The 18,008-nt window shown below is 42.9% G+C and overlaps 1 protein-coding gene and 1 long non-coding RNA gene across 5 annotated transcripts; both read right to left on the bottom strand.

Moving 5' to 3' along the window:
- Positions 1-939: 939 nt before the first annotated feature.
- LOC140579269 (uncharacterized) lies at positions 940-16,787 on the bottom strand. Its single transcript, XR_011983362.1, has 3 exons — positions 15,930-16,787; positions 1,704-1,790; positions 940-1,063 (listed from the first exon to the last, which is right to left on the bottom strand). It is a non-coding gene; the product is annotated as an uncharacterized lncRNA (long non-coding RNA).
- On the bottom strand, positions 6,161-15,143 carry LOC111858703 (uncharacterized). Of its 4 annotated transcripts, none has more exons than XM_023840687.2 (10): positions 14,184-15,143; positions 13,373-13,403; positions 11,108-11,292; positions 10,910-11,012; positions 9,970-10,130; positions 9,797-9,847; positions 8,791-8,871; positions 8,040-8,230; positions 7,774-7,933; positions 6,161-6,399 (listed from the first exon to the last, which is right to left on the bottom strand). In XM_023840687.2, the coding sequence occupies exons 3-10, from the start codon at positions 11,289-11,291 to the stop codon at positions 6,275-6,277; spliced, it is 1,056 nt and encodes a 351-aa protein (XP_023696455.1). In that variant the 5' UTR covers position 11,292; positions 13,373-13,403; positions 14,184-15,143; the 3' UTR covers positions 6,161-6,274. The 4 variants fall into 4 exon arrangements, 3 of the variants coding, with proteins under 3 accessions (XP_023696455.1, XP_023696454.1, XP_072557661.1); XM_023840686.2 differs by having other exon boundaries at positions 13,373-13,406; XR_002841657.2 differs by adding an exon at positions 9,586-9,632 and having other exon boundaries at positions 11,108-15,143.
- Positions 16,788-18,008: the final 1,221 nt, after the last annotated feature.

Consider the following 18,008-nt stretch of genomic DNA (forward strand, 5'->3'; position numbering starts at 1 on the left):
TTTGCCGACTTCGCTATGATGCGATGTGTATGATGTGTGTGGACTGTGAAGCACTGGCAGTGTCCGTGGAGAAAATGTATAAAATGTAACGTTTTTAAAATAGATGCATCTGACTGGTTGCATTTGAATTGAGGCGCGTAATAATGATACTGTTCTGTGAGGATTTGCTGTTTTTTCTTTTTTTCCCCATCCCATCGAGACCGCTATGTCCGAGACAAAGACAAGGCCGAGACCAAATAGAGTCGAGACCAAGACAAGACCGAGACCAAATAGAGTCGAGACCAAGACAAGACCAAGACCACAAAAAATTGGTCTCGAGACCGGTCCTGAGACCAAGACCGGTCTCGAGAACTACAGCACTAGTATCTCCCAGAGTAATTTTTTATAAAATGGAGATGAAGACAGTTTTTTTAAACATAAAATATGAAAAAGATAATAAAAGCAGCACACACACTAATAGAATACAGAATAGTTTTACTGTTTAAAACGAACTCCCCACATCTAGGTTTTCAAACATTTTGCCCATTATATATTGAACCCTTTTCTTGCTGCGCTGTGAAATATTTTTTATTACGTCAGCCATGATAACATCCCCAGCAGGGGCACGTGCGGCCGTGACAATGCTGACACCTTCTTCTGGGGAAGGTGGTGACGTGTTGCCAGCACAAATAGCACTACACAACATTTTCAGGCACTATGGACAATGAATAATTCGCATTTTCTAAGAGTTTTTCAATGAAATGACATGCCAGAGTTGTTCGGTCCCGACACAATACACGAGAAGGGGTGTTAAAATCTATTGTCGAATCCCTTACTAGAATCCATGAGGTAATGTTGTGTAGTCTGGCTGAAGCTGACGCTTAGTGTACACAACCTTGAAGCATTTACTGACCGTCTTATTTTTCAAATGGAACCCCCTTTTATCATGAACTCTGCCATGTCCATGTTCTCATGCTTCTGTCCTTGGTGTTTTCCGTCATTGATACTTGTTCTGTAAATTGACCGTTGACCAGTTTATAGATCTGTGCTGTCATTTCTTTGGTTTGCGATCCCTCATCTGAAACTGGGAATATAAACACATTCAGTCTTTGTCCAATTTTAATCAAACCGTACATGAGAGAGAACTTATACCGCTATGCCAGTCACTTTCTTCTCCAGACTTACAGCCTCCGTAATTCGCTTGAAAATTCATGGTCAAATAATTGCAACACGTTTTCACAGTAGCAACATGTAGGCCAAAAGTTCTAAAATACAGTAGAATGATTTAGTATACCTCCAGCTTAGCATTTTCATCGCAGCATTGTAAGTTATACCGTTGATCATGAGAGAGGCCAGGGCTCTTTCAAGCTGTCATATCTGTATTTCCCCCACGCCACTCAGGGCCCTTAATAAGGAGCAAGTTGGGGGCTCTGGGTGGGGTTTCCATCAGACCAACTAAGGCATTATTCTTCAAAGTTTTTAACGTGTATTTGATGCATGATGCTAAAATGCAGCTTACTAGTTCCTCATTAAAATAAAATAACACTGCTAAACTTTTATTCCTTAAACTTACTTTATACTTACCTTAAAACACCACATTTAAAGCATGGTATTACTTGTTTAAAAACATCAGTTAAAATGTTCAAATGCAGACTAATTCTTGTTAGCTAAATGTCTTGCAGAGCAAATATGTACTTAAAATATTAAAATGTTTTAATACCCACCATGCGAAGTTGCCTGTAGAATGTCTCCCTCAAAATGGAACACACACCCACTTAACCTCTGTGCAGTGAATCTTGGGATATGTTCGGCTGCAAAGGATACATCCAATGGATTCTTTGCTACTCTGCAAAGGGAGGGTGCATTTCTAGACCACATTTGAAGGAATCTTCAAAATGGGACGCCCTTGTCACGCTGCTATGATGCATTCAGTCTTCAAATGCAGCCTTAGAAAGGTACAACCCCTGAATTCATTAGGAAAAGACAGACAACCCCTGAATTCGGATGCAGCCGTAGGAAGAAATGCACAGCACAATGGAGTTAATGATTATTGTCTTAATTTTGTGGATTTGGAGTCATTTTGGGCATGATGCACCACGGCCCTGTTATAGGTTTATTGAGTGTGCAGCACAACAATTTTCATTGAATCATGCTGCACGAATAAGAAGATAGTCCTGTATTTTACTGTCTCAGAGTTTTCTGTGTTGCATCCAGTTGTTTCTGGATACTCTCGTCAACTCAAAATTCCAGTGAACACTGCCCCTCAGCTGTGACAGTTACTGCCCAATCTGTGCAGCCTACCCAATCCATTCCTTCCAGGTCTTGTTCAGTGTATAGTGTACATGTGTGCATTATTAACATGCTAGGGCATGGTTAGCAATCATACTCGACGTGTACCATGCCCGAGTCCAACTGAAGTGTGCCAGGGCCCACCTCTTCAAGTGATGCAGTATGGATTTCCTAGTGTTAGTACTTGAGTACAGCCTAAGACTAACTTTTTAGCTTTCAGCAGGCTGAAATTGTCAGTAACCCCCCTTTGTCTGCAGAGCCAGATTTATTGAATGAGGAAGTGGTAGCTGATATTGGTCAATGAGAAAGAATGACGAGCTCCATAAACTGTGGGTTGTGTACAATGTTCAGGAAGTCTAGCAGAGTCCAAAATGATCCTAAATCTCAAAAACACATACATGCATTATAGGTATCCTGTGCTATCTGGTGCATATCATTTGGACAGTAATCTATTGCAGTCCATTGGCAGAAATACCGGCGTGGATCATACGAACATGCTCCCACGTGCTGAATGAAGAGAAGGACCATTGTCTCTCCTTATTAACTTCTCCCAGGTGCTCTGCATTTCTTTGCCACTCGAGAAATCATGATAACTAAGGGAAGGATGCCTCTGTTTTGAGTTAGAGTAGCCGGCCACACTGCAATATCACCAGTGAGAGGACTCACTCTTTGCTTCTCAATAAACCAGAAGTACAGATACACTGCTTCACCGAATTCCCACCTCCCGGAAATCGGAAGTGTGATAAAGGCCTTTTAAATACTAATTAAGGTTTTCATTTTCAAACGTTTCAATTCATTTTTCATTAAATGTTTCACCTTTAAAACAGTGTCATTAAACATCTCTGAGTGCAACATGTTAGAACAATGTTCTCTGTGTGTGGGAGGTTTCCTGACCATCACACTGCTACTGTAAATAAAAATCCTGTCCCAGTTAATTAAACTGAATGGACCAAAAGCCAAATAAGTCAACCTGCTCAATGACTAAACCTAAATATAAAAGTGGGTGACAGCTGTCACACCCTGCTCCGTACGATCCCGATGTGTGCCACGCCCCCCTCATTACCTCGTGTTCAACCCTGATTGTGCTCGCCTGTGTCTTATTAAGTCTAGCTTGTCTTGTGTATTTAGTCCTCGTCTGAGTCAGTAGTCCCCAGTTCCGTCATTGTATTGTCATGTGCAGTGCTATGTTCGTCCGTTTGCTTCCATTAAACCCCGTTTGTCCGTATTTCCGGCTCGCTCTCCTGCTTCCTTGCTTGCCTGCTGGTCGCAAGCTGACAGAATGACGGAACTCCACAAGAAAGGATCCCCCCTAGCCGAGGAGGAGTACCTCGGCTTGGTAGAAGAGGTCCTATACTGGCTGACCCAGCCCGAGATCCAGGAGGATCCCGCGGCTCGCCGGTTAGCTCACCGAAGCCGGGATATCCTGGAGGGGATGTCTTTACCCGGCGACGCGCACCAAGCGAGCGTGGTGCGCGAAAACCTCCAGCAGCTTCGGGAGGTAGCGGCTGCAGCCATGCAGAGGCAGGTAGAACATGACAGCGGGCTGGTGTACAGCTCGCCACCCGCTGATGCGACCCCGCTGCCGCCTACCGGTTCCGGAAGGAGAAAGAAGAGGCGAAGGGGAAAGGCGGAAGAAGCCGCCCCGACTCTCTTCTTGGGAGTGTGCTCCCTTCTCCCCGCCTTGGAGGACGCCTGGGTGATAGGTGAGCCCCAAGACGCGGAGGACCTGCCTCCTTTGGAGACTGGGGATGCCTGGCCAGAGCGCTGTCCCGGGAGATGGATCAGCGCTGTCAGAGACGCCAGTCCCCGGGTCCCTAAAGCGCGGAAAGGGAGGGTGCATACGCGCTCAGCACCCCTCCTTCCTGCACCGGACCAGTTCGATCCGGACCTGCCGGCTGCGCTGCCTGCTGCTGCCGCCGATCTGCCCGCGGCTGCGCTGCCCGGTAGTCTCGCCTGTCCTGCTGGCTCCTGTACCGCCCGCCGTGGCGCTCCCTCCTGGTCGCGTGCTGGCGGCGCCCGCCAAGGCGTCCCCTGCTGACCGGACACCCGAGGCGCCTGCCCAAGCGACTCCTGCTGGTCGCACGCCTGCAGCTGCCTCCGCTCTGCCTGAGGTGCACGCCGCGGTTGCGCCCCCTGTTGGCCACGTGCTGGTGGTGCCTGCTACGGCGCCCCCTGTTGGCCACGTGCGGGTGGTGCCTGCTGCGGCGCCCCCTGTTGGCCACGTGCTGGTGGTGCCTGCTGCGGCGCCCCCTGTTGGCCACGTGCTGGTGGTGCCTGCAGCTGCAGCTGAGGTCCCGGTGCCGCCTCCGCCTGCACCCAAGCCCACCGAGGCGCCCCCTGCTGGACTCATACCCGCGGCCCTGCCTGAGGCCGCCTCTCCCGTCATGCCCGCGGCCCTGCCTGAGGCCGCCTCTCCCGTCATGCCCGCGGCCCTGCCTGAGGCCGCCTCTCCTGTCTTGCCCGCGGCCCTGCCTGAAGCCGCCTCTCCCGTCCTGCCCGCGGCCCTGCCTGAGGCCCTGACTCCCTCGCCGTTACCCCGGCAAGGCCGACGCCCCCCAGGACCTCGCCCGTTCGGCCCCTGGCTGTGGCTCGGTGGCTGCCTGCGGGTCCTCCGGCTCGGGGTCGGCGGTCGCCGCCGGGTCCCCCCCTGGATCCTCGGTGCCGGTCCTCGGTCCCGCCTCCGGGTCCATGTCGGCCGCCTCCGGGCCCCCCTGCTCCAGCTGGGCGTCGGACGGCGCCTTCGCCGGCTCCGGCTGCGCCTCCGCCTGCCGCGGCTTCCCCCTTCTGCCTGCCTGCACCGGTGTTCCCTCCTGCTCCCTCCGTGTCCCCTTCGTCACTCCCTCGTCCCGTTCCCTTGGCCCCTGGGTGGTCCCCTTCAGCTCCCTTCTCCCTCCCGCCTGCGGCCCCTCCGGCCGCTGCCCGTCGCCCGCCTGGGCTTCCTCGTGCTCCCCTTGTTCCTCCTCCCTTTCCGTTCGTCCTGCCTGTCTCTCCTTCTGGTCCCTTTGTTTCTCCTTTTGGCACTCCTGGCCCTTTCGTGTCGCCTGTGGGTGTTCCCCCTGTGTCTCCCTTCTTGATCTGTCTGTCCGCCTTCCCTGTCCTCTGTCAGGTCCTGTCCTTCTTTTCGTCCCTGTTCTTGTTTTGCGTCTCCATCTTGTTCCCTGGTTTTGGTTGACGTTCTGTTTTGTTTTCCAGGTCCTGTTTTCCCGGTTCGTCTCGTCCGTCGCCTCTCCTCTGGCGCGCCCGGTGTGCGCGCCTTCCCAGTCAGCAAAAATCTATCGGCAGTCAATCGGCCCACAAAAGTGTGTTTCACTCGGCCCACTACCCGCCTGGGGCCTCGGCCGTACTGTGGCATATATACTGCAAGCCGTATCTTTATCAGTGAATCGGCCCAGATCTGGCTTACATGTCACACACCGACACCCTGTTAAAGCATCGGCACAGATTCGGCTTACGCAGCTCAATCTCCATAGGCACGTAAATAGCCCGCACGCGCCCCATGCGCGGCACGCCGCAGGTAACCCATACTCGGTGCAGATGCAGCTTTTTTTCCCATTTTAAAAATTATTAAATTATTTTTAATTCAGACTATGTTTAGTTGCCTAGAATTCATTAAAAAAAATCTTTAACAAAAACTCTGTAATACTTTCTATACTTCTGCTTTCTTACTGGAGAATATAATAAAATATAAACAGTTGGAACAAGGATCTTAGTCAACACTTCATTTAACAATTGCAAAGTATTTTTGGTATGTTAATATTAACTATACCACTGATGCAGCAAATCCTTAAATATCTTAAATGCTTTTGGGCAATACTCATAGCTGGCTCCTTTTCCTATATCAGCCACCTAATAATAGTCCTGAATTCTTTTATCACCAATGACCACACAAGAGTTATCCATTTTATAATACAATTTTAATAAAAAATAATTTAACAAACATATAAAACTTTGTAAATAGTTGCAGAAGAGAACACAATAATCACAATCATAACACAATCATCTTCCTTCACTTTTCCATCCTGCGCTTCCTCCCTCCTTCCCGGTCTGAAGAAAGTTGAAGCCACCGCTTCATTACATTCTCAGCTTCATTGTTTGTTGTGTGTTTGGTGAGGGGATTTTTTCTAACAGCAGCTGAAAAACAAAAACATTGAAATAGTTATTGCAATAATGGCAATTCATGTTAAAGTTGTGTGCTTAAACTATGATCTCACGATGCTCTGTCACCATCATGATGATCACGCACACACTGTAGTTAGTGTCTGCTATATAAGATGAAGAGATAATGTGATATTCACTTCACCTGTCAGTGATCATGTTACACCAGATCAGTGTGTACTGTGCATATAAACACACACACATATGAATGTGTGTGTGTGTGTATATATATATATTAGTGCTGTCAAACGATAAATTTTTTAAATCAGATTAATCACAGGGTTGCTGTGGATTAATTTCGATTAATCACGATTAAATATTCATTTTTAATCTATATTAATCACATTTAATTTTGCATGAGCAAACAGGCTCAAGAAAAAAGGGAATATATATGCACTTAACATGTTTATTGAACATCTTGAACACGAGTCGGATGCATTCCATCTGCCACAGAAGTGCAATACAACGGACCCATATCAAAAAGCAAGATTTTTTTGCTTAGCCAGACAACTTGTCGGATTTAAGGTACCTCAGTTTAAATGGTCTTTATCTTCGTTCACTTACTGTTAGCCCGAACTACCGTAAATCTGACAAATAATCCTACTAATCATGAAATTCTAGCCCGGTTAACTGCCATTGTTAGCAATATCAGTTGATGACACATTTTGCGCAGTGCTTTACGTATAAAACTCTGTAGCAACACATCCACAGATAAGTTGGACGGTATAGTGTGTGCGACCGATTTAATGAGCCACAAGTGAGAAGCAGTGCTTAAACACTATAAAACTACAACTTTCCCTTCTGTTGATAAAGGGCACAGCGTTCTTGGATTCTGAACTCGGGATCCTCTGTGCTGCTCAGATATTTCTCGGATCTCCGAGAAACGGGAGCGCATGTCCTCACTTCCGGCTTCAAAACTCCAGAATCCGACTTGGAATACGAGTTCCGAGGGCAAATGGAACGCACCAAAACTGCTCGAAATGGGTTGACAGAGACATTTCAGGGATTTTGAGTCATTCTGTGCTGCAGATGGGTTAATTGCATTAAAAATTTTAATCAGATTAATCATAATGATGGATTAATCTGCGTTAACCTGTTAATTTTGACAGCCCTTATATATATATGCGCTGAAACTCTGATCTCTCTTCTCATATTAATTTTTCACACATAAATGTCACACGGCAAAAACAAATTAACTGGCCTTGCTGCTCCAATACTTTTGGAGGGGCTGCGTCTAAATCACTGATCACTTACCCAGCCCAGGAGTGTTTAAGTAAAAGTAATGATAAAATTACAATGCAGAAAAATTAAAGCAAAGGGAATAAAAAAAAAAGTTAAAAAGATGTTTACCAGTGATCACATCTTTAAGTTGAAGGGAAGCAAAGGAGGTTTTCCCATTGAGTCCTCTCCAATTAATAGTTTTTGCCAGGCTGTTACCCAGAGTTCTCTTCATTATTCTCCACACAGTCTCCTTAGTGTTGTTTCCTCCAGTCAGACCTAAATGATTAATCTGAAAAGATAAAAATGTGGCCAATATGTAGGTCAGCTGTGCAAATTCAAAGTATCACATTCACAGCTGCATGGAAATGTATTTACTGAAAAATAGAATAACTGACCAATTTTTCTCTCATGTCTAGACTGTGTAGTTGACCTTCCAAAGCATGCAGAGCTTCCAGGTCTTTCAGTGGTAGAAGTCCTTCTTCAATGTTGTCAGTGGGGGTCTGTTGCTGTGCTTGTAACAGTTTGAGAATTAGTGACTGCTGCTCAAGGATCATTTCCTGCTTAGTGAGGATCTCCTTCATTACAGCTGAGAGAGAGAGACAGAAAACAGTATTATATCTAACAGTAGTATTAAAATGTGTAACCATTTACTTGAGTGCAATTTTACAACAATAACCCCTAAACATGTAATGTTGGTAATAATTTAATATTATCTAAGAAAACACTTAATATAGTGCAATACAAGGAAATGTGTCCCCAGCAATTCACCCATCCAATGTAGAAGCAGTGGGTAGTTATTTGGGTGCTCAGTACTTGTTAAGCAGTTGAGCGATGGGCAAACACACGTTCGACTGAGAAGCTTCTGCACAAATGCATGATTCTCTAAACTTTAGGCTAGCCATGCACTATTTCATTTCCATTTTTAATACTTATTATACACATCAGAGTTTGGGGTTTGCGACTTAAGACCCAATTCAATGTGACTGGGTACAAATGTAGCAACAAAGTATAGTCTACAGTAATTTCATGTATTTCTGGTTAACACAAGAATACACAAGAAAAGTAGTACAAGTAGTAATGCTGAACCATAAACCTCCACTAAACTCAAAGCAGTGCCATAATATTATTTACCAAAAATTAATTTACCTTCGCATGTCTCATTTGTAGCCATTGGGAGTTGCTGTGGGGAATAGTGTGACCACAGGCTTTGGCCATTTGATTGACAAACTACAGAAGCAAACAAAAACAAAAACAGTTTGTTATACCAATACATTTAAACTATAGAAGAGTGATATCTTGCTTGGCAAGATTTGTGTATACATTTACTTATTCTTACTCTTATTCTATCTTTTATTCTATAATCAGTGTTATTGTGTCTATTGTTTTGTTTAGAAAAGGATACTTCAGGGATACATTTCTTCAAATCAGACTGCTTAGTTTATATTAGTTAGTTTACATTAACTGTAGTTTACGTTATCATTCCCCATAGAGATTTCATCCTTTGCACAATATTGTTAAAAATAAAGAAATAAATATAACCTTATTTGAATAAAATTTTTGATTAAGTTTCTTTAATCTTTGGAGGACAGCCTAGGGTTAGCCACTGGCAAAATACACAATACATGGACTAAAGTATTGGGGCACCCGACAATTACACCAACAGGGACTTTAATCCTATCATCCTATCACAGTACCATACTCTTAGTTCTTCAGAATGACCCTACTTTGTTTCGCAAATGTTTGTAAATGGAGACTGCATGGCTATGTGCTTGATTTTATACACCTGTGCCAATGGGTCTGATTGAAACACCTGAATTCAACAATTAAGAGGTGTGTCCCAATACTTTTGTCCATATAGTGCATCAACAATATATATTAAATAAAATGTTGCACTACCAGCAGGTAGTGTAAGTTGTCATTGTGTCTGTTGGGGCTACATACCTGAAAGTTCAACAATAAAAAAGAAAATGTATACTTGCAACACCAACCTATATCAAATAGTTAAAGTGAGTGAAGTTAAGTGGGGAAAAAAAATACAAAAATGGTCAATATTTCTCAGTATCCTTCTATAGTTTTAATGGTGTGAGACTCCAATCACTGTATAAGTCTAGTCAATATTTGAGCAAAATATTTATCACAATCATTACTTTACCTGAAGGTGGTGCTGAATGCTGTGGCAGAGATGTCTGCTGGGGCCTCACGTCTGTAAAATCAATGCAATACATGATCAAGGGTGGGAGGGAAGGTGCAACATGGAAGATGAAAATTAGAGAACTAATTTCCAATCACTAGCTCCTTTATACACAATACATTCTGATATGGTACCTTGATAATGGTGTGGTCCAGCTAAATCTAGGACAGGCTGTAAGGTGGTGAAAAATTTAGTGCTGATTGGTGGGGCTTCTGGGAGACCCCTGCTCCCTCCTCTTTCTTCATCACTGTCACTAGCTGACTGGTACGCAGCTGCTGAGAGTCGACGGCTTGGCCTGGAAAAACCCAGGAATGGAATATCAGTGTTTCCCCTACCATTCTATTAGGGGGGCACCCTGCCCCCCCAACGGCACCTCCCGCCCCTGAAGGTTAAGTTAATTTTATTTTCTATAGAACAGGTCTATACATTTTCCTTTTATTAAACAAACTAAATAGCCTTATGTTATTTATCATATTTACACAACAGCTTGTCATTTTTGTCTCTACACGGTCGCGCGTTTACAATTCTCCTCTGCTCTCTGTATCGCGCATGGCGGAGTTTCGCCCCGATGCACGCACACAGACACATGCGCACACACACAGGTGAGCACAATACCACCAGCGGACAGAGAGTGTGCGTCGGAAAATGTCGCGTTAACCACCTGAAAAGCAGACAAAAATATCTGCGTTTTTTTAAACGCTCCTAGGGTGGTGAAGATGGCAACACTTGCTCTCCTGCAAGTAGCAGCCGGAGTAGCTCTCCTATTCCGGGTCCAGAAAAGAGCCTAGAAATGTTCTTCCAGAAGCCCAGAAAGATACACTGCAGTGACAAAAGCTGCACACTTTGTGGATAATTATCATAAAAGGAAATGTTCTGATGTTTAGTTCAGTTGTTATATTGACTGCTGTCATGAAAAGAAACACATGAACACCATGAATCCTGTCGGTGTCCATCTGCCCCCCCAAGCTGTAAACCTAGGGGAAGCACTGAATATATATGTGAAAGGGAACATGTAAAGGGGTGTGTGTGTGGCAGCTTTTGGTCTGCAGATACCTTCAAACGGACAATACATACATTATCCTCCTCTGCTTCCTTTGGTTCAGATCGTCAACCTCTGACTGCAAGTCTGAGTGCAGTTCAGCCTCTCTGACTTTTCTCCGTCCTTGTTCAAAATTATCTGATTCAAACAAAAATCATGAAACAGCATGTGTACAGACATTATACAACATTGCATGTTGTATGAATGATGCTCAGTTTTTAGGAATTACATACCAGTTTCAAACATCTGGCGCACATTGTACTGTGTCCAGTTGGTTTCAGGCAGTATCTGCTGCTTGATGGCATTCACTAGCTGTTTTCCTCTGAATGGGGGCCACCAGCAGGCACCTTCTTTCACCCACACACCAGGCACTAACTCTACCTCATGTGTGCCCTCAAATTCAACAACTCTATACATACTGCTCAAAAACAGCAGGAAAAAAAACATTATGCCCTATAAACAAGTATTTTTGGGAGACTTTCCTTTATAACAAGCATTTCCATTCAACATCTATGCATATTAAACAAACTGGTCACATTTTCAAGTGCTAAAATGCAGGAGGGGCACAACAACATAAATGCCTTTATATGGCAATCTGACATACTTTTGTATATGTTCAGTTAGTTCAACAGTTTTTAAAGTTGATGAAAGATTAGATACTGTATACGTTCCAAGATTACATGAACGTATAGGGTACTCAAAAAAAATGTCTTTTCTCTGATATTCTCTAAACACAATGTACACTTTGCCTTGTGAGCTCAGGATGTTTACTATCAATGCAATACTTTCACCAATCTTGGCACAGTTATCTGCATCATTCCATGTTTTAAATATGGATTTACTATCCAAGACCACTTCATGAAACTGACAAACTTTATACTGCTCAAATGAAGTAGGAATGGGCCCATCAACATGTTCTTTTTTCAAGATTGGATTTCCCTTCATGTGCTCATGACTTGGTGATGTATTAATTTCAGAAATTCTGCGTATAATCTGTGCTAATTGCCCATGGGGTGTTCTGATCATTCTCTTAATCTGCCCCAAGTAATTCTCATAGGGAAACCCGGATATAGAATCCAAATTGCCATGCAACATGACATCCTCACAAAGATGAGTCAACCCATGCACATTGTAGACTACATTTTCAGGACCATATAACTGACAGAAATGCTCCACAAATGATATCAATAGACTGCGAGCAATGTCATTCATAGAATGACACAATCTTGGACTTGAAAGTATGAAAATTGAGACGCTTAACAACATAAAATTGTTATACAATGGACTAGGAAGAACACCTGCCAGGACTACCGGCCCTGTATACATCAAAAACTGTCGCAACTCTGTTGCTTTCCACCTCAGCCTTTCACACAGCTTTCTAGGTTTACGTGCAAAATCTATAGGGATGTAGTGTCTTAGTTTAACAAGTTCATTAGAAATTAGTTCACTTTGTTTAGAACTTATTCGATGACACAGAGAACCTGTACACAACCACAGATCAAGCAATTTCCGCATAACACCAAGACAAACCAAGTGCATGTAATCATGTGGAAAACATGATACCATACCAATTGGAATATCCTTGAAAGGTGAACTTTGCACATGATGATCTTCATCAATCATACTATTAAATGATCCATCGGTTCTGCGAACACTGTTCACTTCAGGAAACGTCATTTTGTGGTTTAGGTAAACACCACTCTGAATGCATTTATCACACCCTGCATAGCCAGTATGAGACTTGATCCCTTTAATAAATGCCCGAGCCGGAGCATCACAGACAACAGAGGACACATTTAAGAAGAATTGTTTTCCTTTGAACAAAAAGCCCTTGCGGAGCTCTTTCAATTCGCACACAAGGTCCTTAACATAGTCATGGAGAGAATTTGGCTTTGAATTACCACAGAAGAGACCAATTACAAATGGCTTCTTTACAAATCCTACAAGCATCCCCAAAATTGGCCAGAACTGAACTAATGAACTTTTATAAAGTGGCAAGCCATCAATATTAAGCTGAAGTTTGAACAGGTAGCCATCTGGAAGTTTTGCCCAGTGCCTCTCAAAGATATGAGTTGAAGCATTTAAAATGCCAAAGTAATGGTACTGACCACCACCTAGAATTTGAACACTGTATGATGTTTTTGTTTTAAGCAGGGTCCTAGCATCCTTTGGTAAAAAGGGGTGTTGTATTCTCAGGATCCCTAAAAGAGCAGTCAGAGCAATGAGGGGGACACCAAAGGTAACAGCCCACTTGCTTAATGCTTTTTCTAGCTGGTTGTCTTCATCACCACAACCACAGACTTCTTCTAATTCCATTTCACTATCTGACTCACTGTCACTCATGGCATGGGCTTGATCAAATAAAGGTTCAGCAAAGTCAGCACTACAGACATCAGAATTCTCACAGGTAGCTTCCACACACTCTTTAAGACCAAGCAACAAGGAATTCACTTTTTTAACTGCTCGCTTTCTAGCACCTTTCCTATCCATACTTGTACCTGGTGTGTAAAGATCAAGTCTGTGACTTCACTGCTGGGAATAAAGCACAACATTACAGTTAATGACAAAAAATTGCATTTAAAATAAACTTCTGTAAAAATGACAAATATCAGTAATCGTGATCGGTGGGTTTACGGGTTAAATAAATACAGTATCAGTTCAAATTATTTCTCCTTAATTTAAGTTGGGAAAACCAACGATCAACATTATCAAAATGACTGAAAGTTGCTATTCAAGAAAGTGTTTTTCACGACTCTGTTTTTCAGTTTGGTTGCACTGCCTCCGCAGATTTAAAACAGGCGCTTAAAAATTGGCGCCAAAGTTCATGAAAGGGTTGTTAGCTTGCTAGTCAACGTTCAACGGCCACGAGTGTCATTCAGCTTTATGACTAGTGAACAATGCTAATGCAAATCTCAGAAACAGTTAGATTAATACTAAATCAAAAAATTGGAGCAAATACAGTGAGGACCACATTAACAAAATAAATAAGATTAATTGGATCCGTCCATTAGCAAATTAACCGCAGTCTGCACCTGTTCTAAACCGGTAAATACTCTAGGTAGTGAGTGTAACACAAACACTTTCTTGGATAACAACTTTTAATATTTCACTACACTTCGTCAGCACTTAATTAACTAAACAAGCCAAAAATATGGTTAACTTGCACCTTTTCTGACCAATAGCCAGTAGCTACAGCTAACGCCAAACTCAAGTTGCCACCCTCGAATGCTTGACAACTTCGTCTTATACTCCACAGTTACATATACAAGTTGTTAATATTTAATCACAAGTTATGATGAATCATCTCACCTCGTTTGTCTCCCAATTAACGAGCTGCGTGGTGCACAGATTTCGTCCTGGCGTTTGGGCGGAGCTACAGTAGGCGCGAGCGTGAAAGCCGTGCAGCAGAACAACGTGTTACGTCATTACGACCTCTGGCAAAAGAGTGCGGGAAAACTGTGAATATAACAAACAACCGTTCGACCTATGTAATCTAATATAAAATGTTTTTTCAGGCACATTTATCTTTTAGCCTTTTCTAGTACTTTGCACCAGTTTTATTTATTATGGTTTGCAATGAATAAATATAGGCTATTAATAAACTAGTAACAAGTAACATTTTTTCCCTCAAAGAATTAGCCTACGTGAATTAAGCATGCGAAAACAATTGAGATGGCAATGATGCTTTTTACAATGCTATAATAATTTATAAAAATTAGAGACAGCTAGTGAGTCAAGACTAATGTTTTATTCCAGTGTAATGAATATTTGGAGGAACGAATATAAGGAAAGGGCAAGGAAAAATTGGAAAGCACAAATGTGCAGGATTGAAAGGTTTTGGAAGTCTATATACCATTAAAGCACATGTCGAGGCAAAAAAGAACACTTTAAATAAAGTACATTCGAGTGCCAAACCCTTCAGCAGAAGCCGACAGAAAACGGCACTCAACCGACGGAGGACCAAATGAGCAATTTGGTCAGTCAGCCAGCATCGGCTACCAAGCTCGGCACTGTCCATCCACAATATCTACCTAACAAAATATCAGCGGAGCGGTGCTAAGCTGGTGCTGGCCCACACGAAAAATGCCGAATGTCAGCCAGAATCGCTCGCCGTGGTCAGAACGATTCTGGCCCACATGAAAAATGCCGACTGTCAGCCAGAATCACTCGCCATGCTCGCCCCACAGTCGGCCAGCAATTTTTTGCCGTTGCCGACAGTGAACCGAATGTGCCTCAACTCAGCCAGAATAGGCCCAAATGTGCTTGCTAACTGGGTTTGGGGGGGGGGGGTTCTGTCACACCCTGCTCCGTACGATCCCGATGTGTGCCACGCCCCCCTCATTACCTCGTGTTCAACCCTGATTGTGCTCGCCTGTGTCTTATTAAGTCTAGCTTGTCTTGTGTATTTAGTCCTCGTCTGAGTCAGTAGTCCCCAGTTCCGTCATTGTATTGTCATGTGCAGTGCTATGTTCGTCCGTTTGGTTCCATTAAACCCCGTTTGTCCGTATTTCCGGCTCGCTCTCCTGCTTCCTTGCTTGCCTGCTGGTCGCAAGCTGACAACAGCCTTCTTTTTTTTTTCTTCAAATATCCCCCTTCACCCACCCCCCACGCCCGAGTAACGTGTGCATAACTGTGAATTCATGAGGAACAAACTTCTGAGCTGTTTCCTGAGACTGCGCACGCCCTCTTCATCTACATCCTCCTATAATGAATACTAGGGGTGCACCGATCGATCGGCGCACCGATCGATCGGCCTCGATCACGTTAATTTGAGGGGATCGGAAATCGACCATATTCCCATGAGATCCACCGATCTTAGTTATATGCTTTTAACTCTTTGGGGTCGAGTATGTCGTCGACGACATCGCGTACTTTTCGTGTCTATTTCAGTTTATAAATATCTCGCTGAAATCTTAATGTATAATCATGAAAAAAACGCTGGCTAAATCCGTAATCTGTCTTCTTTTCAAAACGTCCATTGTCGGAAGTATTAAAGTTTTTTTAATTAGGTTAAATCGGCAAAAAAGTAAACCATGTCATCTTACTTTGTTTTACCTGCATCGGGGGCGTGTAGTACCGCTCTCACCCGAAGATCGCTATTCACATTCTAAATAGCCGCATTAGCGCGTATTCAAATCGCATTCGCATGGTAATTTGATTAACAGCGCAACGGTGAAACGCGATCCAGATACATCCCCTTCAGCGCCATAAAAGGGGGTTGGGGACGTGGCCAGGTGACAATGGCTCATTCATACACATGAAAGTTGCTACATATTCAATGAAAGGAGCCAGAAATAGTTACATGAGTTAGGTTTTTCTTATTTATTTATCCAAATTAATGTTGCATCTACACCATTTAGTCATCTTCATGTAGCCAAGACTTTGGTGATCAGATATCTGGGATCAAAACAAACTGCCAGCATTGCTTACTATGTACTTTTATAATGTTTCTGCAAGTGTTCCAAACTGCATTTTGCAATGTCTATACTTTGATGTCAAATTTCAAACTTAAAAATCTGACATATTTACAATATATATTAAAATAAAGATGAGTGTAATGGCAAAACAAATATATAAGAAATAATTTATTTGCCATGAATTAAGTGTGATGAAATGTGTGATCATGCCCCAGTCAGTGAAAGTGTGTTTCCTACCCCTAGGCCCCAGAGGGTTAAATCAGCCTTTTCTCCCATTCCCGAGAGAGGTGCAGTGCAGGCTGCCTCCCTCCCTATTTTTTGGACAAGTGTGTCATAACAGCTATATATATATATTTTTTTTACAAAATTAGAGAAATTAAAGTCTGGAAGAAAAAATATGATTTTGTAGTTCAAACAGCAATGCTCATTTATATGTTCGTTTATATTTGAGGACACTACCTCATGTTTTGTGAGTATTCATATCAATTTACTCAATAAAAATGGAAACATTGAAGTAACTGTCTTTTAGTCTTTTAGAAACAAGATCGGCAAAAAAAAAATCGAGATCGGCAGGTAAGGTTGCCTAAGGATCGGTGATCGTTGATCGGCCAGAAAACTGCAATCGGTGCACCCCTAATTTAAAATATCTTTTTCAAACACAAAATAGGAATTTGTAATTTGTATTTTATAGGGTTGATGAAAATGGCTCCATATTTTGTCAGAATAATTTAGTGTTTTGTATTTAAAAAATACTGTAAAATACTTTCTGTGAGGCGTCTACATGATGATGATGATGAAAATGCAAAATGACGCATGTAGTCTCTGAATGGTGCCTACTCAGAGAAGGGAGCTGCTTTTATATGGCAAGCAAGTCTTTATTTTCCTTTGCTGAGTTGATCAACAGGCCCCATTGACAATGTCTATATGCCAAATTTTCTGGAAAGTTAGTTGTGCTTAAAGGCATCAGTAGTTAGAGACTCCTGCAATGTAGGCTACACTCCCTCTACACACACTCATTCGATACACTCCCTCTGTCTCCTTCTCTTTCTCTCTCTCACACACACACACACACACACACACAAACGCTCTTAATCGTGCACTCACACAGTTTTGCCTGTTTCTTGGAAGACCTTTTGTACTGTTTTGAATAGCTGATATGTATTCTCTATTCAGCCTTATGAGAGTTTGAGTAAATGTTTTTACTACACTGTGAATGTGTATGTGTCCTCTGCACCCACATTCTGCAGCTCTTAATAGCTTAGGTTAGAGTGTGTGAATTTCTCACAGCACTTCTTCATTTGGCTTATATTTCCATCCATCCCTCCATCCGCATGTTCAGGTTCACAGAATAAAATATAACATAGAGAAATCCATTATATGTTGTATTATCTGAGGCTTGATTTTTCATACTGGTGAGGACCAGACTATTGTTATTTTTGCCCTGATAGTTAAAGCAATACAAGTGAAAGAATTTCTTTTTTTCACCTCCCTGTAGCGGGGTGGCATGGTAGTGCAGTGGTGAGCATGCCAGTTTCATACCTCTGGGAGTATTGTTCAAGTATTAACTAAAATAAAATAACAGTGTAAAGCCCAGAGTACCTGTCTGCGGGGTATAAACAAGGATGTATCAATTCAAGGATGTTACTTCAAATTGTGCAAAACAAGAATACCATTTGAGAAACTACAAAGCAATACCTTAGCATTTCATAGTAGTAAT

This window comes from Paramormyrops kingsleyae, chromosome 17, assembly GCF_048594095.1.
Source record: "Paramormyrops kingsleyae isolate MSU_618 chromosome 17, PKINGS_0.4, whole genome shotgun sequence".
In the NCBI taxonomy this organism is placed as follows: domain Eukaryota; kingdom Metazoa; phylum Chordata; class Actinopteri; order Osteoglossiformes; family Mormyridae; genus Paramormyrops; species Paramormyrops kingsleyae.